Source organism: Bos indicus x Bos taurus, chromosome 5 (genome assembly GCF_003369695.1).
Source record: "Bos indicus x Bos taurus breed Angus x Brahman F1 hybrid chromosome 5, Bos_hybrid_MaternalHap_v2.0, whole genome shotgun sequence".
NCBI lineage: Eukaryota > Metazoa > Chordata > Mammalia > Artiodactyla > Bovidae > Bos > Bos indicus x Bos taurus.
Window position 1 is genome coordinate 97,646,657 of NC_040080.1, and position 26,680 is coordinate 97,673,336.

Below are 26,680 nucleotides of genomic sequence, written 5' to 3' on the forward strand. Positions count from 1 at the left end.
TATAGGGGACTGGAATGCAAAAGTAGGGTCAAGAAACACTTGGAGTAACAGGCAAATTTGGCCTTGGAGTACAAAATGAAGCAGTTCAAAGGCTAACAGAGTTTTGCCAAGAGAACACACTGGTCATAGCAAACATCCTCTTCCAACAACACAAGAGAAGATTCTACACATGGACATCACCAATGGTCAATACCGAAATCTGATTATATTCTTTGCAGCCAAAGATGGAGAAGCTCTATACAGTCAGCAAAAACAAGACTAGGAGCTGACTGTGACTCAGATCACGAACTCCTTACTGCCAAATTCAGACTTAAATTGAAGAAAGTAGGGAAAACCACTAGACCATTCAGGTATGACCTAAATCAAATCCCTTACGATTATACAGTAGAAGTGACAAATAAATTCAAGTGATTAGATCTGATAGACAGAGTGCCTGAAGAACTATGGACAAAGGTTCGTGACACTGTACAGGAGGCAGGGATCAAGACCATCCCCAAAGGCAAAATGGTTGTCTGATGAGGCCTTACAAATAGCTGAGAAAAGAAGAGAAGCTAAAGGCAAAAGAGAAATGGAAAGATATACCCATTTGAATGCAGAGTTCTAAAGAATAGGAGAGATAAGAAAGCCTTCCTAAGTGATCAATGCAAAGAAATAGAGGAAAACAACAGAATGGGAACTAGAGATCTCTTCAAGAAAATTAGAGATACCAAGGGAACATCTCATGCAAAGATGGACACTTTAAAGGACAGAAATAGTTTGGACCTAACAGAAGCAGAAGAGATTAAGAAGAGGTGGCAAGAATACACAGAAGAACTGTACAAAAAAGATCTTCACGACCCAGATAATCACAATCGTGTGATCACTCACCTAGAGCCAGACATCCTGGAATGTGAAGTCAAGTGGGCCTTAGGAAGCATCACTACAAACAAAGCTAGAGGAGGTGATGGAATTCCAGTTGAGCTATTTCAAATCCTAAAAGATGATGCTGTGAAAGTGCTGCACTCAATATGCCAACAAATTTGGAAAACTGAGCAGTGGCCACAGCACTGGAAAAGGTCAGTTTTCATTCCAATCCCAAGAAAGGCAATGCCAAAGAATGCTCAAACTACCACACAACTGCACTCATCTCACACGCTAGTAAAGTAATGCTCAAAATTCTCCAAGCCAGGCTTCAACAGTACATGAACCATGAACTTCCAGATGTTCAAGTTGGATTTAGAAAAGGCAGAGGGACCAGAGATCAAGTTGTCAACATCCATTGGATCATCGAAAAAGCGAAAGAGTTCCAGAAAACCATCTCCTGCTTCATTGACTATGCCAAAGCCTTTCACTGTGTGGATCACAATAAACTGTTGACAATTCTGAAAGAGATGGGAATACCAGACCACCTGACCTGCCTCTTGAGAAACCTATATGCAGGTCAGGAAGCAACAGTTAGAACTGGACATGGAACAACAGACTGGTTCCAAATCAGAGCAGTACGTCAAGGCTGTATATTGTCACCCTGCTTATTTAACTTATATGCTGAGCACATCATATGAAATGCCAAGCTGGATGAAGCACAAGCTGGAATGAAGATTGCCAGGAGAAATATCAATAACCTCAGATATGCAGATGACACCACCCTAATGGCAGAAAGCGAAGAAGAACTAAAAAGCCTTTTGATATAAGTGAAAGTTGACAGTGAAAAAAGTTGGCTTAAAGCTCAACATTCAGAAAACAAAGATCATGGCATCTGGTCCTATCACTTCATGGCAAATGCATGGGGAAACAGTGGAAACAGTGACAGACTTTATTTTGGGGGGCTCCAAGATCACTGCAGATGATGACTGCAGCCATGAAATTAAAAGACGCTTGCTCTTTGGAAAAAAAGTTATGACTAACCTAGATAGCATATTAAAAAGCAAAGACATTACTTTGTTAACAAAGGTCCGTCTAGTCAAGGCTGTGGTTTTACCGGTGGTCATGTATGGATGTGAGAGTTGGACTATAAAGCAAGCTGACTGCTGAAGAATTGATGCTTTTAACTGTGGTGTTGGAGAAGACTCTTGAGAGTCCCTTGGACTGCAAGGAGATCCAACCAGTCCATCTGAAAGGAAATCAGTCCAGAATATTCATTGGAAGGACTGATGCTACAGCTGAAACTCCAGTACTTTGGCCACCTGATGCAAAGAACTGATTCACTGGAAAAGACCCTGATGCTGGGAGAGATTGAAGGCGGGAGAAGGGGCCGACAGAGGATGAGATGGTTGGATGGCACCACTGACGTGTTAGACATGAGTTTGAGTAGGCTCTGGGAGTTGGTGATGGACAGGGAAGCCCGGCGTGCTGCAGTCCATGGGGTTGCAAAGAGTCAGACACGACTGAGCGACTGTACTGAATAACGCTTGGGACCCACAGCTGCCATGCTGGACAACTTCAGGGGCAGCATTTACGCTGGGTGCTATGATGTTCTCTAGGAGGGGTCGCTCACATAGAATACCACGGTAGTGGTACACCAAGCTTTGTGCAGTAGGACCTTGCTGGGACCAAATCCTACAAGAGCCAGACGTGTATCACAAATAAAGCCTCAATCCTTATTATAGTTTTCTCACTAATTTCTTCTAAAAACAAAACCAGTGGACAAATAAAACATTTTAAATCCCCAGTTAAAATGTCAGGAGGGACATTAGGTGATACAATGTTTCCAGATAAGCACTATTTAAAATCCTAATGCTGAAGTGGATTATGTGTTCCTAAGGAAAGTAGGTTTGTAGTTAAAATGTATGCCTGATCATTTATTTTCCTCCCGTTCCATTTAATTTGGGTCTATCTAATAAATAGAACTATCTAATAAATAGTTCCTAGTATCTGTTATATCCAAAGAGTCTCAGGAAAAATATAAAAGAAAAAGGTACTTTACTTTTAAATAAATTCCAAAGTCATGTCTCTGCTTCAGGCTCTCAAGATAAAAGACAGCGGCTGAGTAGTTCAGGCAGTAGGTCTGGTGGCTCTGACACAGGCTCCCTCGGAAATACTGCAAGGGGAGAAGGGCACGAGAGAGTGAAAGCATGCAAAAGCAGAGAGACCTGCTCTCCACTTTTATCAGTAACCAAAGTGGGGAAAGTTGGGGACACACCATTATCAATCATGTGTGCATGGAGAGAAGCAGGTGATCGTCAAAATAAACACTATTAAGCAATGGTACCCCCAAAATAAACCATTAACTCCTCAACTGGGAAGCTTGATGCTGGAGCTGAAGCTCCAATACTCTGGCCAGCTGATGCACAGAGCCAACTCACTGGAAAAGACCCTGATGCTGGGAAAGATTGAGGGCAGGAGGAAAGGGGGTGACAGAGGATGAGATGGTTGGAAGGCATCACCGATTCAATGGACATGAGTTAGAGCAAACTCAGAAGATAGTGAAGGACAGGGAAGCCTGGTGTGCTGCAGTTCGTGGGGTCGCAAAGAGTTGGACACAACTTAGTGGCTGAACAACAACTCCTCAATAAACTGCCTTTTTTTGCCTATATTTTAAAAAAAAATTCTATTTGGGACATGTTGATTTAATTCACCCTTTACTTGCACTTATGCTTTGTTGAGGCCTACACAGGCCGCGTGGTACCTGGTAACAGACACTGCCTAAGCCTGTGTTCACAGTATGTGATTAAAGTAACAACATCTAACTTTTCATCAGATCTTCTGCAAAAATATCCACAAACTGGATTCTCCTGCCAGCCTCTAAAAAACAAATCTGGGGCACCTCATTAAGTGTGCTGTTTCATAGCAAGCATTTTATGTACTTGTTTTACCTAATCTACACTTGCCTTTCCCTTTCTTCACTATTCTTATGCAATGTCTTAAACTTGCTATAATGACTGCACATTCTTAAGTCGTATCAAATTTATATTAGAATAAGGCAGGTGGCCAGTGTGCAAGCACACACATTCACATTATCTAAATTACCACTGAGGGTAGGCCTGGCCATGGGACTTTCTGAGGCTGATGAACGTGAACAGATATGCCAGAAACTTGAAGAGTCAGTGAGCGTTCTGCCTCAGTCTTTTCTGTCTTTGCCCTGGAGGGGCGGGGGTGACATTCCAGGCGGTGGCTGCTCATTCAGCAGGGGTCCCAGAGTGAAAACAGTGACAGAGCAGAACATGGTGTGATGGAGATGTGAACCAAGCCACTAAGAGCTGGAGTTTCTTTCCGTGGCACAACTGAGTTAACCTGACGCAGGCCTTTTTAAATTTAGGAAAAACTTTTGCAGCCCACCTTTGCACATCTGTAACATATCAGGACGCATTCATATATGGCTATCATTACAGACTTTCAGTGAAGAGTCCATGCTTCACTAGGCTGTGAGGACACGTATGCTATGGTCGGAACAGCTGTGTCCCCCTCCAACTCATGTGTTGAGTCCTAACCCCCAAGGTGATGGTATTGGAGGAGGTGGACCCTTCCGGAGACGATGAGGTCCCAAAGGAGAAGCCTCCAGGAATGAAATGAATGCCCTTACAAGAGAGACTCTGGCGAGCTCTCCGGCCCTCTCTGCTATGTGAAGAATACAATGAGAAGTCTGTGACCAGAAGAGGGCCCTCACATGACCCGGCTGCCACCCTGCTATTGGATGTCCACCCTCTAAAACGGTGAGACGTCGATTTCTGTGGTTTACAACCTGCCCAGTTTGTGGCACTTTGTTACACAGCCTGGGCAGACTAAGACAGACTACTTACGTGTTTGATGAAAAGTTGTTATTTCTTCAGACTATTCACTAAAAACTGAATTAAAAACTATTTTTAGGGGGCCAGGTCTTGTTGCTAACGTCAGCCTTCAGATGAATACTCCCAGATATGTCTGCCACAGCATTTATGTCCCAAGAGAGAGCCGCAACTACCCCTCACCCTTGGAAATTCTCCCAGACCAGCAGAGGAATGATGTACTTGGATCTATAATGGGGGTTGATGCTCTTTTGTGCTTCTTCCCATCACCATTAGAGGATGATGGCCAGGTTAGTCCAAGGAGATGGACCAGGTTAATCCAAGGAGCCAAGTGGAGAGAGCCTGCCAGTTGTCCTAGCCCTTGACAGAGTACAGAAATTATCAAGAAAACCAAGGGGACTTCAAACCCTGAACCAACACACATCCAAACAATCATGCTCATTATCTGACTTACTAAGGGCTCTGCCCTTTAACAAAAATAAAAAATGTGTAGCATGCAGTGGTCCTAAAAAAAATAATCTCTGACTCTAAAGGAATTGGGAGATCCTGAGATTTTAGCTGATTTCCAACACTTTACATTCGTTCTCCTGTTTTTCAAAGCTTTTCTTATTCTAATCTGCTTTCAAAGTTCATTGAAGGATCGCCCCAGTTTATGCCTAGTTTTCTGCTTGTTTTGCCTTCCTAAATAGTCCTTGTTCATATCTCACCTCAAGCATCATTGCCTCAGGAAGAATTTCCTAGCTGTAACGACCTCACCATCTGCCCCAAACTAGAAGTTTCCTTGCATAATTTCTATGTATCTTTTTTCCCCAGCACTAATCTCAATTTTACTATATAAACATTGGTGTCATTAGTCGATTAATTTCTTTCCCACTAGAATGAAAACTCCCCCAAAGTAAGGGGTGTGTCTAATTCTGCACATTATCATGTACAGGTTATCAGCCCCACATGTAAGTGCTTCATAATGCACATTACTTTTTGCTTTTCAATTTTGATACTTGCCCTTTGCAAGAACATTAAACATAAACCTGAGTATAATTTTTACAAGTCAATACATCTTAATCTATATTTTAAAAAATGGATTAAATGGATTATAACAACCTGCTGCTGCTGCTGCTGCTAAGTCACTTCAGTCGTGTCCGACTCTGTGCAACCCCATAGACGGCAGCCCACCAGGCTCCGCCGTCCCTGGGATTCTCCAGGCAAGAACACTGGAGTGGGCTGCCATTTCCTTCTCCAATGCATGAAAGTGAAAAGTGAAAGTGAAGTCGCTCAGTCGTGTCCGACTCTCAGCGACCCCACGGACTGCAGCCCACCAGGCTCCCCCGTCCCTGGGATTCTCCAGGCAAGAACACTGGAGTGGGTTGCCATTTCCTCCTCCAATGCATGAAAGTGAAAAGTGAAACTGAAGTCGCTCAGTCGTGTCCGACTCTCAGCGACCCCACGGACTGCAGCCCACCAGGCTCCCCCGTCCCTGGGATTCTCCAGGCAAGAACACTGGAGTGGGCTGCCATTTCCTTCTCCAATGCATGAAAGTGAAAAGTGAAAGTGAAGTCGCTCAGTCATGTCTGACTCCTAGCGACCCCATGGACTGCAGCCTACCAGGCTCCTCAGTCCATGGGATTTTCCAGGCAAGAGTACTGGAGTGGGGTGCCATAGATAGAAACAGGATTAAAAAGCTCAAAGTAGGGGAGAAAGTTCAAATTATCTACTCAAGATAAAAAATAGCATTTATCAGACCAGGGGTACAAGTCTTCCTCCTTCCTCCTCCTTGAATACACAGGAGTCTTATTAAGGGTGCTGATGGATTTGAAGGTTTATTTTATTCCTTTCAGAAAGCCTGGCACTTTAGTTAGAATAACTACTGAACCATGTAATTAGCCTGCACAAACTATTGCTGTGAATATTGCTTTAAATTGAAGTCATTTGAAAAACAGACTTGGAAATGGCTTTTCCATGCATGCAGATTTTGTATTAATAAAGCTCACACAGGAGAGATAACAATGGAAAAACAGAATCTGAGACTTATTTTTGAAAATGTTGATTGGTGGAGAAAGGGATGTTTCCCTTGTGGGAGGGTGTTGGCAGAACTTTCCCAGAAATAATGATGATGATGGTTGAGAAAATATAAACAACCATCCTGAGAGGTGGGTGAATTTATTACACAGAAGCTGAGATATCCCAAAGAGGATTTTACCTTTGTGAGCACAGAAATAAAATCCAACGATGGTGAAGTCTCACAAATGTCAATGTAGTCCTTGAAGATACGGAAAAGACTGTTCACAAAACCAAAGCTTGTCTAGGGCCAGGGAGAAAGGAAAACAGAGGTAAGGGGTGGGTAAGAAATAAATATCCGGTGAACTTCAAATTTTGTTCCTACAGATGCCTCCTACTTCCAATTTATCTCCCTGGCAAAATTTAAAGATTTATTTTCCTCTACTCTCTAATATATTTTCTTATAAATGAATTCCTGTACTATCTCTCTTCTCCTCCTTTTTAGAGGAAAGATAGCTTTTATTTATAATATATGTGATAAAGAACATTCATTTGAGACTAATCATTTATGATGATGGGGCACTTAGGAACATGTTTTTCTCTTTCTTTGTATTCAACATTATTTATTGAGGAAACTCATGTACCCAACATTACTTATTCAGTCCTTCTATGCACGAGGCACTGAGGTCTTCTGGATAAAGCAGTAAACAAGATGTGTTCCTGAGTATACACTAGAAGGTATGTACTTCTAGAAGGGGTTCCATAACTTGTACTCTAGAAAAAACATGGAACATTTCCTGAATTTGTGTGCCATTCTTGCACAAAATCCATGCTGATCTTTGTCTCATTCCAATTTTAGTACACGTGATGAACTGAGCATTATGATTATTTTCTTAAATAACCACAGAAGAATTGAAATGTTACTGAAGGCTAACTGATGGCTGCAATCTATTGGAAAGATTTCCTTCTTATTAACCTGAACTCCCGACCGTAAGACTATATGGAGAAGGAATATGGAAGAAACAATATTCCATACACCAACATGGAATACAAACCACAAAAAGAGACAAGCATAAATTTTCACAGTCCTCTGGTGATTTTTAAAACATGGCTACTGGAATCTTTCTACTTTGGCTCACCTGACTTAGCTCCTCCAGGTTTGCAAAAAGTCTCCATAAATCCACATCCAGGAGATATTCATGAGTCTGTAGATATTTTAATGTATTCATGAAGATCTTAAAGAAATAAAACACACATCACTTTTTGCTTTTCAATTTTGATATTTGCCCTTTGCAAGAACATTAAACATAAACCTCCTGAGTATAATTTTACAAAACAACTTAGAGATCAGTATTTTCAATGGTTAGGAATTGTGCTAAACACAAATGATGACATTTAAGCTCCATAGAACATATGGGAAATGTGCTCTTCTGTATGAAGTAGTCGTTGCTGTGAGAGCCCCACCAATATTCCTGTAGAACATAATTTGTTCAAGCAGGCTTTCTCTCTTCCCAGTGCCAGAGAAATCTCCAAGGTTCTCTTCTTGCCAGCAGTACTTACTTGAGACTAAAACAACATTCATTCTCAGTTTTTATTTATTCCTTTCTCTACAAAAGACTTAAATGTCCTTTACTTTCAGGAAATTGAAAAGAGAACTAATGAGTGAATATCTGATAACTTGTAAGATGTTTAGATTTTTATAGAGCCATTAAATATTGATGAAACATTAAGAGAGGCTTTATGTTACTGTTACTTGATGTTTTCCTACAATAGGAAAACTACAGCAAGTCAAGAAAAAAACTACAATCCTCACAGATAACCTGTCCCTCATTCAATAAACTAAAGAGAGATCAATGTATTGAAATAGGAACACTCTGTATCAATAAGATGAAGCATTCGGAGGGACCAAATAAGTTAGGAATTACAGGTATGAAAAGCTTGGGCTTTAGATCACCAATGTTTTCCAATTCCTATTTCTATATTACTTAATCAATGCAGTAAACGGTTCTTGAACTTGCATCAGAATCATTTAGAGGCCCTGTTAAACCAGAGATTAGCAGGCCCTACCCCAAGCCTTTCTGATTGGGTAGGTCTCTGATGAGATATGAGAATATGGATTTCTAACAAGTTCCCAAGTGATTCTGATGCTGCTGGTTCAGGGACTACACTTTGAGAACCACTGATTTAGAGCTTCCCGCAATCTAGGCAGCACCCGTTGTCTGGAAGTCTGTCTATATCTAAGCATTTAAAACACATAGCGGTAAGAAACAGAAACCATGACTTCAGATAAATTGGAGACATTTAGAAGAAATCATCTTTGTGCTATAAGATTCTTTAACTGTTTACAATAGCCAAGACATGGAAGCAACCTAGATGTCCATCGGCAGATGAATGGATAAGAAAGCTGTGATACATATACACAATGGAATATTACTCAGCTATTAAAAAGAATGCCTTTGAATCAGTTCTAATGAGGTGGATGAAACTGGAGCCTATTATACATAGCGAAATAAGTCAGAAAGAAAAACACCAATACAGTATATTAACGCATATATATGGAATTTAGAAAGATGGTAACGATGACCCTATATGCGAGACAGCAACAGAGACACAGATGTAAAGAACAGACTTTTGGACTCTGTGGGAGAAGGCGAGGGTGGGATGATTTGAGAGAATAGCATTGAAACATGTATTTTATCATATGTGAAACAGATCGCCAGTCCAGGTTTGATGCATGAGACAGCGTGCTCAGGGCTGCTGCACTGGGATGATCCTGAGGGATGGATGGGGAGGGAGGGTCAGGGCGGAACACATGTACACCCATGGCTGATTCATGTTAATGTATGGCAAAAACCACCACAATATTGTAAAGTAATTAGCCTCCAATTAAAATAAACTAAAAAAAAATTCTTTGCTTTATAGAATTTTTTGCCATTTAAGAAAAATATTGAGTCTTTCAGTGAATTTGAGTTACAAAATTCCAATTTACAAGCAACTTTGGGAAATTTATATTGATTGTGTAAAGGGAGGTACTCATATACTCTAAACACCAGGGAGGGGGGTTGAAAATAAACACTAATTGAGCTTCTTTTCAACAGAAAATGCTAATTTAAAAAGCTTATGTAGTTGACAGTGGGACAGAAGTTCCGTTTTGTTTATTAGGGCAAAGGAAGGCAGTGGAGCTCATGAGGTGAGTGCTCTGCAGTGAACATCTACTGGTTCCCACTCAGCCCCAGTGCTCCCCCTAACATTATCCCAGTTGTCACCTCAGTGTCTGCCCTTCCTCATTCCTTGAATGTGATCCCTTAAGACAATGAGCACCCTCCTTCCTTAACACGGTAGCTGGTTCAACAGTGTGCATGTGACTCAGACCAGTGCAAACTGAACGAAAATCAAGACTCTGGCTATGAATGTTAAGAAAATAGATTTCTGTCTCTTTCTTTCCCTCCCTCCCCTTTCTATTTCTTACTCTCTCCAGAGCCTCCAGGACAACAGCCACTCTGTGACTATAACAGAAGCTGGCCATAGGATGAAGCTCAGACCATGGAAGGCAGGCATGAGAGACGAAAAGAAATTCTGTCCTTGATTTTGAGCCCCTTGATCAAACCAACCTTGTATTCTCTCTCACCTCTGGGCTTTATGGTTACATGGGTCAATAATATACAGTCTTAGTTAACTAGTTTTCTATATCCTAACCGAAACAATCTCCAAGTTTCAACTTTCTAAGTGTCTTTCCTATTTACATTTTGCTGGTAAAGTACTTGGCAACGACTGACACAATAAACATTACAGTAAATAACTAACATTTGTATAGCACTTGAGAGATTTCTGGTCATCAGAATGATCATATCTTATGGTATTGTTATCCCTTTTGTAGCTTAGAGCAGGAATGACAAAAGACATGCTGTGGGATAAATCAGGTCTGCTGCCCATTTTTGTAAATAAGATATTATTTTAACACAGCCACATACATTTCTTTACAAATTATTTATAGCTTCTTTTGTACTGCAACGCAAGAGCTGAGTAGTTGCAATAAAGACCACATGGTTGGCAAAGCCCAAAATATTTACTATCTGGACCTTGACAGAAAGAATCTTCTGTTTTATGAAATGGAAGACTAGACTTTAAGTTCACAAGGCAAGTCAGAGGCAGACCAGGACTTGAACTCATGTCTCCCAACACAGTGCCTTTCCCTGGGTATGAGAGATGCCAGGATTTGAAAGTGCTTATGGGCAGAGGCAACCTTGGGAGCAATGTGGTCCATCCTCCCCTGTGGTCTTAGAAGGCATTTCCTCCCTTTCTATCCCTTGCCCTGTGCTTCTTCTACAAGGAGTTCTCTGCTCAGAGCCTCCCCAGACCAGGACCAGTGCACTGTACAACTTCAGGGGCACTGTTTTCATGATAGACATCATGAACACACTGTATAATCCAAGCCCCTTGTGTTACACATGGATGGTTGTCCTGGAAATCTCTGACTGTGGCTCCATGGCAGACAAAGCGTCTGGCACTGAACATAAGGGAGTAAAAGAGCCCAAAGAGCAAGCTGACCAGAGAGGGAATGGCTGCCTTGAGGGTGGCTGTGAGCTCCCTGACCCAGAATAGTGTGCAAACACAGGGTGCGCATCAGGCAGAAGAGAGTCAGACATCACACGGACAGCTGGACCAGTTTACTGAGAAGGTCTCACCCAATCCTCAGAGTCTATGTTTAAGAAAAGAATGGAGAGAAACCAAGTTGCAGATAATCAAAGATAAATAAAATTTCCTTAGGATCCCCTGAAAGAGGGGAGCCTCCCACCTTTCTTCAGCATGGAAAAAAGAAACAAGTCCCCAAAGAACCAATGTTTTCCATCTAACAAAAATTAAAGCCAGCATTACCATCTTAAGAACTAATAAATGGTCCAAAAAATAAGTGCATTCACTCGTGAAGAGTTCCCACACAGCCTCTTGTTGCTTTCTCAAGTCTAATTGATTAGTAGGAAGTTTCTGATGCATTTCCATGACTTCATTCCAGGTCTTATCCTGTATGTGGGAGAAAAAGGGAGAACAAAACGTTTCCACCTTGATGGGTTGACCTGTTGTCCTTTCTTGGATGTGTAGTGCAACAGAAACAAGCAATCTCCCAAATCATGATTTCCCATTGCAAGCCCCAGGCACCCCTCTGGATGAAAGTGAAAAAGTGAAGTGTTAGTTGCTCAGTCCTGTCTGACCTTTTGGGATCCCATGGACTGCAATCTACCAGGTTCCTATGACCATGGAATTCTCCAACTGGAGTAAGCACACATTCCCTTCTTCAGGGAATCTTTTCAACTCAGGGATTGATCTTCCTGACCCAGGGATTGAACCCAGGTCTCCTGCATTGCAGGCAGATTTACTGTCTGCGTCACCAGGAAGCCCATCCCTCGGGGTAGAGTTACCCAAACCACAGTTCTCTCTGCACGACTTTGGGATATCAATTCCTCCCATGCATGGGATGGACATGTTATTTACAGTTTAAAAAGAATCCCAAACCCAGAACTGGGAAATCTGATCCAGGTTCCACTAGTAACACTTGCTGAAATTAACTACTGAAGAATCATGAAATGAGAGTTTAAAGAGACCATCAGGAATTGTCTTATAAAAACCAGCTTATTTGTCAAATGAGGAAATGAAGGCCTAGTGAGAAGAGCTGTAACATTTGTATAGGACTTCTTGGTCTACAAAGTACTCTCATGTCCATTACTTTATTTAAGATAAAATGACTTTCCCGAGGTTTCAATGTGCTTTACAGAGAGCAGACCTCCTTCTACCCCGGTCTGGGCTTCTCTCAGGCACTTTGCTATTCTTATGAACAATGCAATAATCTGACATCTTATAATACTGACGAAAACAAAAAAAGAAGCCACACAGAAAGCAAATCAGGAGATACCTTCAGGGTGTGGAACTCATAGTCCCTGAAGTCTGTAATCTTCAAAGAGGACAGGCAGTCTTCCAGATCAGATATATGCTTGTTCTTGTCTTTGCCCTGCTAAGAGATTGTAAAGAACAGGATTTTCAAACTTGAATTCTTTTAGTGATACGCCTCTGGTAGCTTCAGCATCTTTGTTTCACGGTCCCACATGTAGGAGATCAGGCTGCGCATTTTATCTATGAACCACTAACAGGTGAAAAGCCATTTCTGAGCCAGAGTCTGATCCACAGGAGTTCAGAATGTCAGACATGAAGGAGAAAGGCTGGTGAACATGGCTGATCCAAACCTCTCATTTTTACTAAAAAAAAAAAAAAACCCAGAGCCACAAAAGCAGAACAGCCATATAGCAATTAGATGGATTTCTGTCTAGTGTGCACCCTGCAAAAGTTAGTCCTTCACAGTCTAACTTTTCTGATGGACTTTACCATCAGAAGGGGCCTTGGAGATCTTAGTTCAACCCCTCATTTAGCAGATGACTAAATAAAGTCCAGAGTATTAAAGCAACTTCCCAATACAGTAATTCTCAGCTGGAGAATACCACGATATGCTAGAAACTCTAGTTTCCTTAGATTGGAACACCTACTTATTTTTGTTATAATTTTTATTTTAAATAATATTAGTTAAAAGAATCAGGTTCAAAGGTAATATACGGTTGCTGTAGAAAACTGAGAAACAAAACCACAAAGAAAAGCAAAGTTACCTGTAATCTCCACTGACTCCCCCCACCCCCAGGTAATTATTGAAAACATTTTTCTTATTGTATTTACAATTAATTTTTAATGGTATCACATTCATATATCCTTTTGAAACTTACTCTGTTGTGACTTTTTAATTTTTCTGCTCTTGCAACATCATGAATTACTCATTTTAAGAGTTCATTTTAGCAACTAAACCAAGAAGAAGCTATCAAATAACAATGTGAGGCTCTCCAAAGTCAACTTGGCTGCCTTTCAGATAAATGTTTATCACAAACAACATTTTAACTTGCTGTATTGCTTCAGGGTGCATGATGCTGGTGGACATCATTCAACTTTAGGTAAAGGAGCCAGAGAAGGAAGGCTTATCTGCTATTGTGGGGATGTAGCTCCCTGTGTGTCGGAAAGACAACCCTATAATAATTTCAGAAAGTGCTAAAGGGCCATGGCTGAATTCTCTGCTAGGGTTATGGCACCAAAAGAAGAAACTTATTAGAGACTTATTAACTTCATAGTAGCAGAGAAATCTTGGAGCTGGTTGGGGACCTCCTACAGCAACTGGGACATGTGCCTTTTGTTGATGTCTGAAACCATAGTGACTGCATGTTGTGGAAATTAAAAATCAGCAGTCAGTTGGAAAATAAGGAAGCTGAGGCAATGGAAGATGCAGTGGACATGGGGAACGTGGGCGCCAGCCCTCTACCTTGAAGAACACTCACTGTGGCTTTCTAAGGATCTGACCAACCTCCTGACCAAAGTGCTTGGTGGATATGATAGTGAGAAAGGAAGGGACAGTCCTCTCAAAGGAAACATTAACTCTTTAGAGTTACAGACCCATCGCTGGAAGCTGTACTCCTTCCACTATGGTGGCACTGGCTTCTGGTGGAGAGGCAATGAGAAGATATTAAAGGTATTTGAGAGAACATAGAAGGTAAAGAAAATAAGTCAAGGTTAATTCTCAGGGCTTGAATTTAATAACTAAGAGGTGGGGGGACTTTCAAGATGGTGGAGGAATAAGACAGGGAGATCAACTTCCTCCCCACAAATACATCAAAAATACATCTGCATGTGGATCAACTCATATAGAATACATTCTGAATGCTGGTAGGAGATCCTTGACTTCCAAAAAGGCAAGCCAATTTTCTCAGAACGAGGTAGGGCAAAAGATAAAGATTTAAAAAAAAAAAAAAAAGGATTTTGGGACAGGGACCAGCACCCTGGGGAGGGAGACTGAAGGAGGAAAAGTTCCAACATGTTCAGAAACCCCCTCATGGGTGAGGACAAGGGGGAGTTTTGGAACCTCAGAGAGGAACAAAGCAACAGGTGGTCAGAAGGCAAAACAGAGAGAATTCACCACAGAGTTCGTTGCCAAACAGCACTTCCCAGCTGAGACGTGGCTTACACTCATGCCCACTGCTGTGAGTGGGGGCTGGGTGCTCAGGCTTCCAGGAAGAGCACCAGTGTTGACTGCTCTGAAGATATTCTGAGAAGGCTAGTATGACACAGCTGAGGCAGTCCAGGTGAAAGACTGGGCCTCTCAGAGAGGCAAGAGATTGTTGCAGCCGGGAGCCTCTGACTCCTTGCGCTGGCGGATTGCAGGAACTCACCTTCAAAAATGATACAGGTGGGATGAGCAACAGCTGTGAGTTGCCCAACCCCTGAGGGAGATACATACAGAAGAACCGTACAAAAAAGGTCTTAATGACCCAGATAACCATGATGGTGTAATCATTTCCCTACAGCCAGATATCCTTGAGTGTGAAGTCAAATGGGCCTTAGGAAGCATTACTACAAAGACAGTGGAGGTGATGGAATTTCAACTGGGCTATTTCAAATCCTAAAAGATGATGCTGTTAAAGTGCTGTGCTCAGTCTGCCACAAATTTGGGAAACTCAGCAATGGCTAAAGGACTGGAAAAGGTCACTCTTCATTCCAATCCCAAAGAAGGGCAATGCCAAAGAATGTTCAAACTACCATACAATTGCACTCATTTCACGTGTTAGTAAGGTAATGCTCAAAATCCTTCAGGCTAGACTTCAACAATATGTGAACCAAGACCTTCCAGAAGTACAACCTGGATTTAGAAAAGGCATAAGAATCAGAGATCAATTTACCAACATTTGTTGGATGGTAGAAAAAGCAAAGGAATTCCAAAAAAAAATCTACTTCTGCTTCATTGACTATGCTACAGCCTTTGCTTGTGTCGATTACAACAAAGCATGGAAAAGTCTTAGAGATGGAAATAGCAGACCATCTAATCTGCCTCCTGAGAAACTTGTATTCAGGACAGGAAGCAACAGTTAGAACTGGACATGGTTATTTAGCTTATAAGCAGAGTACATCATACAAAATGCCAGGCTGGATGAAGCTCAAGCTGGAATGAAGACTGCTGGGAGAAATATCAACAACCTCAGATATGCAGATGATACCACTCTAATGGCAGAAACTGAAGAGGAACTCAAGAACCTCTTGATGAGGGTGAAAGAGGAGAGTGAAAAACTGGCTTGAAATTCAACATTCAAAAAAACTAAAATAATGGCATCCAGTCCCATCACTTCATGGCAAATAGATGAGGAAACAATGGAAACAGTGACACACAGGGCTTGGGCTCCAAAATTACTGCAGATGGTGACTGAAACCATGAAATTAAAATATGGTTGCTCCTTGGAAGAAAAGCTATGACAAATCTAGACAGCATATTCAGAAGCAGAGACATCACTTGGCCGACACCAGTCCATACGGTCAAAGGTATGGTTTTTCTAGTACTCATATATGGATGTGAGAGCTGGACCATAAAGAAGGCTGAGCACCCAAGAACTGATGCTCTCGAACTGTGGTGTTGGAGAAGACCCTTGAGAGTCCCTTGGACAGCAAGGAGATCCAACCAGTCAATCCTACAGAAAATCAACCCTGAATATTCATTGGAAGGACTGATGCTGAAGCTCCAATACTTTGGCTACTTGATATGAAAAGCCGTCTCATTGGAAAAGACCCTGATGCTGGGAAAGATTGAGGGAAAGAAGAGAAGGGGGTGACAGAGGTTGAGATGGTTAGATGGCATTACCGACTCAATGAACATGAGTTTGAGCAAACTTTGGGAGACAGTGAAGGACAGGAAAGCCTTGTGTGCTGCAGCTAATGGGGTAGCAAAGAGTCAGACAACTTAGTGACTGAACAAGAGGTAGATATGCCTGGCCAAAGCCACCACCAACACCAGTGAGCACCAGTGGCAGAACTAGACGCAGCTGCAGATTATGATCCCAGAGTGGGGAAGGCAAGCCAACTGGCCACTGCCAAAGACAAGGAGAAGGCCTGAGGCAGGGGACAAAATACTGCTGCTGTGGTCCCAACGCTAGAGGCAGCAGCTGTCATCAGGCTGTGAGCCGGCACAGGTTACAACCCATACCTTCCTGGGAGCCTATGCAACTTAGCTCTACTGAGAGACACAAGACCTGAGGCCAATTCCTCTGGGAGAGGGCATGACCCACCTCAGACTGTGGAAACTTCCCATAGGCCTTGGCTGCAGTAGGCACTCCCCATCTGAGGCTTCCAAAGCCCTTCTTCCCAGCCCGACTGAGAAAGTGAGTCTTAATGAGCTGCTACTTCTGCCCCCTCTGGTCTAGGTGGGGAAGACACTTGAGGGTGGCCTACAAACAGAGGTGGGCCCCAAACCAAAGTGGAGCACCAGGGGCTGTGTGAATAAAAAAGAGGAGGGGAATTCACTCCTGTGGCCATAGGTGCAGCAGATTAAATCTCTGCTATTAGCCTGAGACTCTGGACTTTAGGGGCAATTGTGGATTTGGGGAGCAAGTACAGGTGAGAGTAAGGCCAGATCTGAGTCTGAGCTGATCCAACAGCATCCACGGCAGGTTCAGAGACTTTCTGAGCACTACTGGAGGACTTTCGGAGTAAGCAAAGTGTGGAGAGGGCAATGGAGGGCTCAGGAGGACATTCTTCTTACTCCACTCTCTCCTTTTGTATTGTAATGTTGTTCTTTATCATTCCTTTAATTTTTACTTTTTCCTTTTTAAAAAGCATCTTATTTTAAAATAAACTTACTTTTTTCCTATTTTTACAGTACTCTTTAGTTATAGTGCATTTCTCCCCCATTTTTGATTTTGTCTTTTTGCTAGTCTAGTTTTTAGTATTCATTCTCATTTATAGATTTCTCTATTGGCTTGACTGTTCTCTTTGTTTTTGACTCCTGTTTTTGTTCTTTTTTCTCTATTTTCTCTCTTCTCAAGTCTGTGAGTTTCTTTGGGTGTTCTTGGTTGGTGAGTGTTGCTTTCACCAACTGTCTTGGAGTTTTGTCTTCTATGTGGCCTGTGAAGTCTTGGTGCTACAGTAAGAGGTCATGCTTGAATCTCCAAGTTGGAAGACCCGAGTCCAGGACTTTGGACCACCAGAGAATCCCCAACTCCATGAGACATTATTTGGCAAGAGTTCTCCCAAAGGCCTTTATCTCAACACTAAGACCAGGTCCCACCCAAAAGCCAGTAAGCTTCAGTGCCAGATGCCTCAATGCCAACCCTTCAGCAAAACAGGAATATAACCCTGCCCGTTAGCAGACAGGCTGCCAAAAGCCACACCAAGCCCAGAGACACCCCAAACACACTGCTGGACAAAACACTGCCCTTCAGAGACAAGATTCAGTTCCATCCACCAGATCACAGGTACAAGTCCCCTCAATCAGGAAACCTTCACAAGGCACTGGTCCAATGCCACCCACTGGGGGCAGGTTTCACAAATAGGAACTATGACCTTCCAGCCTGTAGAAAGGAGATGCCAAACACAGCAAACTACACAAAATAAAAAGACAGAGAAACATGCAGCAGATGAAGGAACATGGTAAAAACCCACAAGACCAAACAAATGAAGAGGAAACAGGCAGTCTACCTGAAAAAGAATTCAGAGTAATGATAGTAAAGATGGCCCCAAATCTTGAAAATAAAATGGAGGCACAGATAAATAGAATGAAGGCATGGATCAAGAAGATATAAGAAATGTTTAACAAGGACCTTCAATGAGAAGAACAATAAGAAAGTCTTCTTAAGGGAACAATGCAAAGAAAGAGGGAAAAACAATAGAATGGGAAAGACTAGAGATCTCCTCAAGAAATTAGAGATACCAAGGGAACATTTCATGCAAAGATGGGCACAATAAAAGACAGAAATGGGACGGAACTAACAGAAGCAGAAGATATTAAGCAGAAGGGCCAAGAATACACAGAAGAACCATACAAAAAGGTCCTAATGACCCAGACAACCACGAAGGTGTGGTCACTCACTTAGAGCCAGACATCCTAGGAGAATGAAGTGAAGTAGGCTTTAGGAAGCTTTACTAGAAACAAAGTTAGTGGAGGTAACAGAATTCCAGCTGAGTTATTTCAAATGCTAAAAGATGATGCTATTAAAGTGCTACACTCAATACACCAGCAAATTTAGAAAACTCAGCAGTGGCCATAGGGCTGGAGAAGGTCAGTGTTCATTTCAATTCCAAAGAAGAACAATGTCAAAGAATGTTCAAACTACTGCACAATTGTGCTTATTTCACATGCTAGTACGATACTGGTCAAAATTCTTCAAGCTAGGCTTCAACAGTATGTGAACTGAGAACTTCCAGATATACAAGCTGGATTTAGAAAAGGCACAGGAATCAGATATCAAATTTCCAACATCCACTGGATCATAGAAAAAGGACTTTCAGAAAAACATCTCCTTCTGCTTTATTAACTATGTCACAGCCTTTGACTGTGTGTATCACAACAAACTGTGGAAAATTCTTCAAGAGATGGGAATACCAGACCACCTGACCTGCCTCCTGAGAAATCTGTATGCAGGCCAAGAAGCAATAGTTAGAACTGGACATGGAACAACAGATTGGTTCCAAATCAGGAAAGGAGTATGTCAAGGCTGTATATTGTCACCCTGCTTATTTAACTTCTATGCAGAGGATATCATGCAAAATGCCAGGCCGGATGAAGCTCAAGTTGGAACCAAGATTTCCAGGAGAAATATCAACAACCTCAGATATGCAGATGACACTACCCTAATAAGCACAAAGAGAAGAGGAACTCAAGAACCCCTTGATGAAAGTGAAAGAGGAGAGTGAAAAAGCTGGCTTAAAACTCAACATTCAAAAAACTAAGATCATGGCATCCTGTCCCATCACTTCATGGCAAATAGATGGGGAAACAATGAAAGCAGTGACAGACTTTATTTTCTTGGGCTCCAAAATCACTGCAGATGATGACTGCAGCCATGAAATTAAAAGATGTTTGCTCCTTGGAAGGAAAGCTATGGCAAATCTAGACAGCATATTAAAAACCAGAGACATTACTTTTCCAACAAAGATTGGTATGGTCAAAGCTATGGTTTTTCCAGTAGTCATGTATGGATGTGAGAGTTGGACCATAAAGAAGGCTGAGTGATGAAGAATTGATGCTTTTGAATTGTGGTGTTGGAGAAGACTCTTGAGAGTCCCTTGGACTGCAAGGAGATCCCACCAGTCCATTCTAAAGGAACTCAGTCCTGAATGTTCATGGAAAGAATGATGATGAAGCTGAAGTTCCAATATTTTGTCACCTGATGGGAAGAGCTGACTCATTAGAAAAGACCCTGATGCTGGGAAAGATTGAAGGCAGGAGGAGAAGGGGACGACAGAGGATGATATGGTTGGATGACATCATTGACTCAATGGACATGAGTTTACGCAAGGTCTGGGTGATGGTGAAAGACAGGGAAGCCTGGCCTGCTGCAGTTGATGGGGTCACAAAGAGTAAGACAAAACTGAGTAAATGAACAAGAACAACAGAAGAAAAAGAGGAAAACAAAGGGTCTGAGAAAATATTTGAGGAGACTATAGTTGAAAACTTCCCTAACATGGGAAAGGAAGTAGCCACCCAAGTTCAGGAAGTCCAGAGAGTCCCATACAGAATGAACTCAAATAGAAATATGCTAAGACATATTAATCAAACTAATGATAGTTAAATACAAAAAATATTAAAAGCAGCAAGGTAAAAGCAAAAAATAATATATAAGGGGATCCCCATAAGGCTAATCACTGATCTTGCAACAGAAATTCTGCGGGTCATAAGGGAATGGCAGGATATACTGAAGATGATGAAAGGAAAAAACTTACAACCAAGATTACTGTATCCAGCAAGGATCTCATTCAGTTTTAAAGGAAAAATCAAAAGCTTTATAGATAAGCAAAAATTAAGAGAATTCAACACCACCAAATTAGCTTTACAACAAATCTTAAAGGAGCTTCTCTAGACAGGAAACACAAGAGGAACAAAAAGCCTATAAAAACAAACCCAAAACAGAAAAGTAAAAGGTAACAGGATCATACATATCAATAATTACCTTAAACGAAAATGGACTAAATGCTTCAAGCAAAAGATACAGACTGGCTGAATGGATACAAAAACTAGACCCCTATATATTCTGTCTACAAGGGACCCACTTTAGACCTAGGGACATGTACAGACTGAAAGTGAGGGACTGGAAAAAGGTATTCCATGCAAAGAGAAATCGAAAGAAAGAGGGAGTAGCAATACTCATACCAGATAAAATAGACTTCAAAACGAAGACCATTACAAGAGATAAGAAGGACACTACATAATGATCAAGGGATCAATTGAATAAGACATAAAAATTATATATGCACCCAACATAGGAGCACCTCAATACATAAGGCAAATGCTAACAACTATTAAAGGGAAAATTGACAGTAACACAATAATAGTGGGGGACTTTAACACCCCACTCACACCAATGAACAGATCATCCAGAGAGAAAATTAATAAGGAAACACAAACTTTAAATGATATATTGGACCAGTTGAACCTAATTGGTATCTACAGGGTATTTCAATCCAAAACAGTAGATTTCACTTTTTTCCCAAGTACACATGGAACATTCTCCAGGATAGATCACATCTTGGGTCATAAATAAAGCCTTGGTAACTTAAAAAAAAAACTGGAATCATTTCAAGCATCTTTTCTGACCACAATGCTGTGAGGCTGTGTTTATCAACTACAGGGGGGAAAAAAAAAAACTAAAAAACACAAACAGATGGAGGCTAAACAATACGCTTTTGAATAACCAAGAGGCCACTGAAGAAATCAAAGAGGAATGACAAAGGGAAAGCATGACAACTCAAAACCTATGGGATGCAGTAAAAGCAGTGCTAAGTGGGAAGTTTACAGCAATACAAGCCTACCTCAAGAAACAAGAGAAACGCCAAAAAAAAAAAAAAAAAAAATCTAATCTTACAGCTAAAGCAACTAGAAAGAGAACAAAGCTCCCAAAGGTAGAAGGAAAGACATCATAAAGATCAGAGCAGAAATAAGTGAAAAAGAAAGAGACAACAGCAAAGATCAATAAAACTAAAAGCGAGTTCTTTGAGAAGATAAAAATAATCGACAAACTATTAGCCAGACTCATCAAGAAAAAAAAAGAAGACTCAAATCAATAAAACTGGAAATAAAAAAGGAGAAGTTACAATAGACAATACAAAGATACAAAGGATCATAAGAGCAACTATATGCCAATAAAATGGACAACCTAGTAGAAATGGACAAATTCTTAGAAAAGTATAACCTGACAAAACTAGGCCAGGAAGAAATAGAAAACATGAACAGATCAATCGCAAGCATGGAAATAGAAATGGTAATCAAAAATTTTCCAACAAACAAAAGCCCAGGATCAGATGGCTTCACAGGTGAATTCTACCAAAAGTTTAGAGAAGAGGTAACACCTATCTTGCCCAAACTCTTCCAGAAAATTGCAGAGTAAGGAAGACTCCCAAATTCATTCTATGAGGCCACCTTTACCCTCATACCAAAACCAGACAACAACAACACAAAAAAAGAAAATTATATGCCAATATCACTGGTGAACACAGATGCAAAAATCCTCAACAAAATTCTAACAAAAGAATCCAACAACACATTAAAAGGATCACGCATCATGATCGAGTGGGCTTTACCGCAGAGATGCAAGGATTCTTCACATATGCAAATCAATCAATGTGATACACCATATTAACAAACTGAAAGATAAAAACCATATGATCATCTCAATAGATACAGAGAAGGCTTTTGATAAAATTCAACAATTTTATCAAAATTCAAAAATTCAAAATTTTACCATTTATGATAAAAACTCTCCAGAAAGTAGGCACAGAAGGAACATACCTCAACATAATAAAGGCCATAAACAACAAACTCACAGAAAACATTATTCTCAGTGGTGAAAAACTGAAAGCATTAACTCTAAGAACAGGAACAAGACAAGGGTGCCCACTCTAACCATTACTATTCAACCTCGTTTTGGAAGTCTTAGCCACAGCAACCAAAGAAAAGGAAAGAAAAGGAATGCAGACTGGAAAAGAAAAAGTAAAACTCTGTTTTCAGATAACATGATACTATACATAGAAAGCCCTAAAGATGCCATGAGAAAATTATTAGAGCTAATGAATGAATACAGTAAAGCTGAAGGATATAAAATTAATACACAGAAATCCTTTGCATTTCTATACACTAACGAAAAATCGGAAAGAGAAATTAAGGAAACAATCCCATTCAACATTATAACAAAAAGAGTAAAATATCTAGGAATAAACCTATCTAAAGACAAAGACCTCTATTGCAGAGAACTATAATACACTGATTAAAGAAATTAAACTTGACACAGATGGAGATACACCATGCTCTTGGATTGGAAGAATCAATATTGCAAAAATGACTATACTATCCAAAGCAATGTACAGATTCAATGCAATCATTTTCAAACTACCAATGGTATTTTTCACAGAAGTAGAACAATAAATTTCAGTCTGTAAGGAAACATGAAAGACCCTGAATAGCTAAAGCAATCCTGAGAAAGAAAAAATAAAACTAGAGGAATCAATCTTCCTTGCTTCAGATGATACTATGAAGCTACAGTCATCAAGACAGTATGGTACTGGCACAAAAACAGAAATATAGACCAATGGAACAAGATAGACAACCCAGAGATAAACCCATGCACCTATGGGCACCTTATCTTTGACTAAAGAGGCAAGAATATACAATGGGAGAAAGACAGCCTCTTCAGTAAGTGGTGCTGGGAAGACTGGACAGATATATGTAAAAATATGAAAATAGAACACTTCCTAACACCTTACACAAAAATAAACTGGAAATGGATTAAGGACTTAAATGTAAGGCCAGAAACTATAAAGCTCTTAGAGGAAAACAGAGGCAGTACACTCTTTGACATAAATCACAGCAAGATTCCCTTTGACCTACCTCCTTGAGTAACGGAAATAAAAACAAAAACAAATGGAACCTAATGAAACTTCAAAGCTTTTGCACAGCAAGGGAAACAATAGACAAGATTAAAAGACAACCCTCAAGATGAGAGAAGGAAATGGCAACCCACTCCGGTATTCTTGTCTGGGAAATCCCACAGACAGAAGAGCTTGGCAGGCTACGATCAATGGGGTCACCAAGATTCGGACACGACTGAGCACTAGAGAATTCAGAATGGGAGAAAATAATGGTATATGAAACAACTGACAAAGGATTAATCTCCAAAATATACAAGCAGCTCATACAGTGCAATATCAGAAAAAAAAAAAAAAAAAAACCCATCCCAATCAAAAACAGGCAGAAGACCTTAACAGACATTTCTCCAAAGAAGACATACAGATAGTCAATAAACACACGAAGACACTGAATATCACTAATTACTAGAGAAATGCAAATCAAAACTACCTTACACCAATCAGAATGGCCATCAACCAAAAATCTACAAACAGTAAATGCTAGAAAGGATGTGCAAGAAGAGGGAACCCTCTTGCACTGTTGGTGGGAAAGTAAATTGATACAGTCACTATATGTAACAGTATGGGAGATTCCATATTGACATATGGAGAACAGCATAGAAATTTCTTAAAAAACTAGGAATAAAACTACTCAGCAATCCCACTACTGGGCATATACTCTGAGAAAACCATAATTGAAAAAGACACATGTACCCCAAAGTTCACAGCAGCACTATTTATAATAGGTAGGGCAGAGAAGCAACCTAGATGTCCACTGACAGATGAATGGATAAAGAAGATGTGGTACATATACACAACGGAATATGACTCAGTCATAAAAAGGGAACAAATTTGAGTCAGTTTTAGTGAGCTGGATGAACCTAGAGCCTGTTGTACAGAGTGAAGTCAGAAAGAGAAAAAAAATATCGTGTATTAACACATATACATGGAATCTAGAAAAATGGTACTGATGACCCTACTGGCAGGCAAGAATGTAGATGCAGATACAGATAATTGACTTGTGGACACAGTGGGGGAAGGAGAGAGCAGAACAAACGGGGAAAGCAGCTCAGACACATATACACTACCATGTTTAAAATAGACATCTGGTGAGAAGCTGCTACATAACACAGGTAACCCAGCCAGACGGTCTGTGATGACCTAGAGGGATGGGGTCAGGGGAGGGGAAGGGGGCTCAAGAGGGAGGAGGCATATGCACAATTATGGCTGATTAGCATTGTACTACAGAAACCATCACAACATCATAAAGCAATTTTCCTCCAATTAAAAAACAACTAAGAGGTAGGTGGAATGAAAGTTTGTAGTAGACACTGGTGATATGGAACTGGAATAAATTGATATATAGTCAGCCCTCAGTATCCTAGGGGGAATGGTTTTAGGACCTCAAATATCAAAATGCACAGATGCTAAAGTCCCTTATATAAAATGTATTTTCATATAGTCTACACACATCCTCTCATATACTTTAAATCACCTCTAAAGTGAAAGTTGCTCAGTCGTGTCTGACTCTTTCTGACCCCATGGACTATACAGTCCATGGAATTTTCCAGGCCAGAATACTGGAGCGGGTAGCCTTTCCCTTCTCCAGGGGATCTTCCCAACCAAGGTACTGAACCCAGGTCTCCCGCATTGCAGGCAGATTTTTTATCAACTGAGCCACAAGGGAAGCCCACTAGACTACTAATACCTGCTGCTGCTGCTGCTAAGTCGCTTCAGTCGTGTCCGACTCTGTGCGACCCCAGAGAGGGCAGCCCACCAGGCTCCCCCGTACCTGGGATTCTCCAGGCAAGAACGCTGGAGTGGGTTGCCATTTCCTTCTCCAATGCATGAAAGTGAAAAGTGAACGTGAAGTCGCTCAGTCGTATCAGACTCTAGCGACCCCATGGACTGCAGCCTACCAGGCTCCTCCATCCATGGGATTTTCTAGGCAAAAGTACTGGAGTGGGGTACCATTGCCTTCTCCAACTTATACCTAACACAATGCAAATAGTATGTATACTGTTGTTGCTGCATGGCAAATTCAAGTTTTGCTTTTTGGAAATTTCTGGAGTATTTTTTTCAAATATTTTTTATTTGCAGTTGGTTGAATTCAAGGATACAGAACCTACAGACACAGAGGGTTGACTATATGTGAATATGTGGATTTTCTGGTGGTTGGCTTGAATTGGTGAGGAGAGAAGAGGTCTTTGAGAGCTGTGATGAGGAGGAGGAGGGAGGGGTACCCAGGTCTGGTCATGGGCCCCACAGCCGGAGCAACAGTTTGGTACTGGGGCTAAAACGGATTCAGAGCCGTACTGCCGGGGGCTGCTCAGACACATCCCCACTGTCACTTACGAGCTCTGCGATCTCAGGCAAGCTATTCAAACCTCTCTGAACCTCAGTTTCCCCATTTGCAAAATGGGGGTGATAATGTTATCTACCTTGTTGGTTTGTTGTGAGAATTAATGAGCTAACATATGTAAACTATGAAATACCTAAACAGGAATATGTAAACAGAAACACTATCTTATAACATGGTAAAAATTATATATGTGCTTACTTTTATTACAAATGCTGTTACTGATGGTTGGGAAGAAATGAAGGAGAAATTAAGGAGAGAAGAAAGAAAGGTAATGAAAGGAAATACCTGTGATAGACTGGGGAAATACGTGACAATATGGTTGATGTGGATTATCATTTATATAGATATGAATTGCTCAATAAAAAAGGCTAAAAAGATGGAGGCTGCTACTAAGTCACTTCAGTCGTGTCCAACTCTGTGCAACCCCATAGACGGCAGCCCACCAGGCTCCCCCGTACCTGGGATTCTCCAGGGAAGAACACTGGAGTGGGTTGCCATTTCCTTCTCCAGCGCATGAAAGTGAAAAGTGAAAGTGAAGTCGCTCAGTCGTGTCCGACCCTCAGCGACCCCACGGACTGCAGCCCACCAGGCTCCTCCGTCCATGGGATTTTCCAGGCAAGAGTACTAGAGTGGGGTGCCATTGCCTTCTCCGGAAAGATGGAGGAGT

At 41.2% G+C, this 26,680-nt stretch overlaps 1 protein-coding gene and 1 pseudogene across 2 annotated transcripts in view; both read right to left on the minus strand.

Moving 5' to 3' along the window:
* Positions 1-26,680, minus strand: part of PLEKHG7 (pleckstrin homology and RhoGEF domain containing G7) — an 83,456-nt gene that overhangs the window by 32,673 nt on the left and 24,103 nt on the right. For both annotated transcript variants that reach the window (XM_027543173.1, XM_027543174.1), the window contains 5 exons: positions 12,601-12,699; positions 11,571-11,714; positions 7,835-7,930; positions 6,898-6,999; positions 2,903-3,016 (listed from right to left, as the gene is read on the minus strand). In XM_027543173.1, the coding sequence (XP_027398974.1) occupies positions 2,903-3,016; positions 6,898-6,999; positions 7,835-7,930; positions 11,571-11,714; positions 12,601-12,699 (555 nt within the window). The remainder of the gene's footprint in view (positions 1-2,902; positions 3,017-6,897; positions 7,000-7,834; positions 7,931-11,570; positions 11,715-12,600; positions 12,700-26,680) is intronic.
* Positions 7,475-7,575, minus strand: LOC113893831 (annotated as a pseudogene).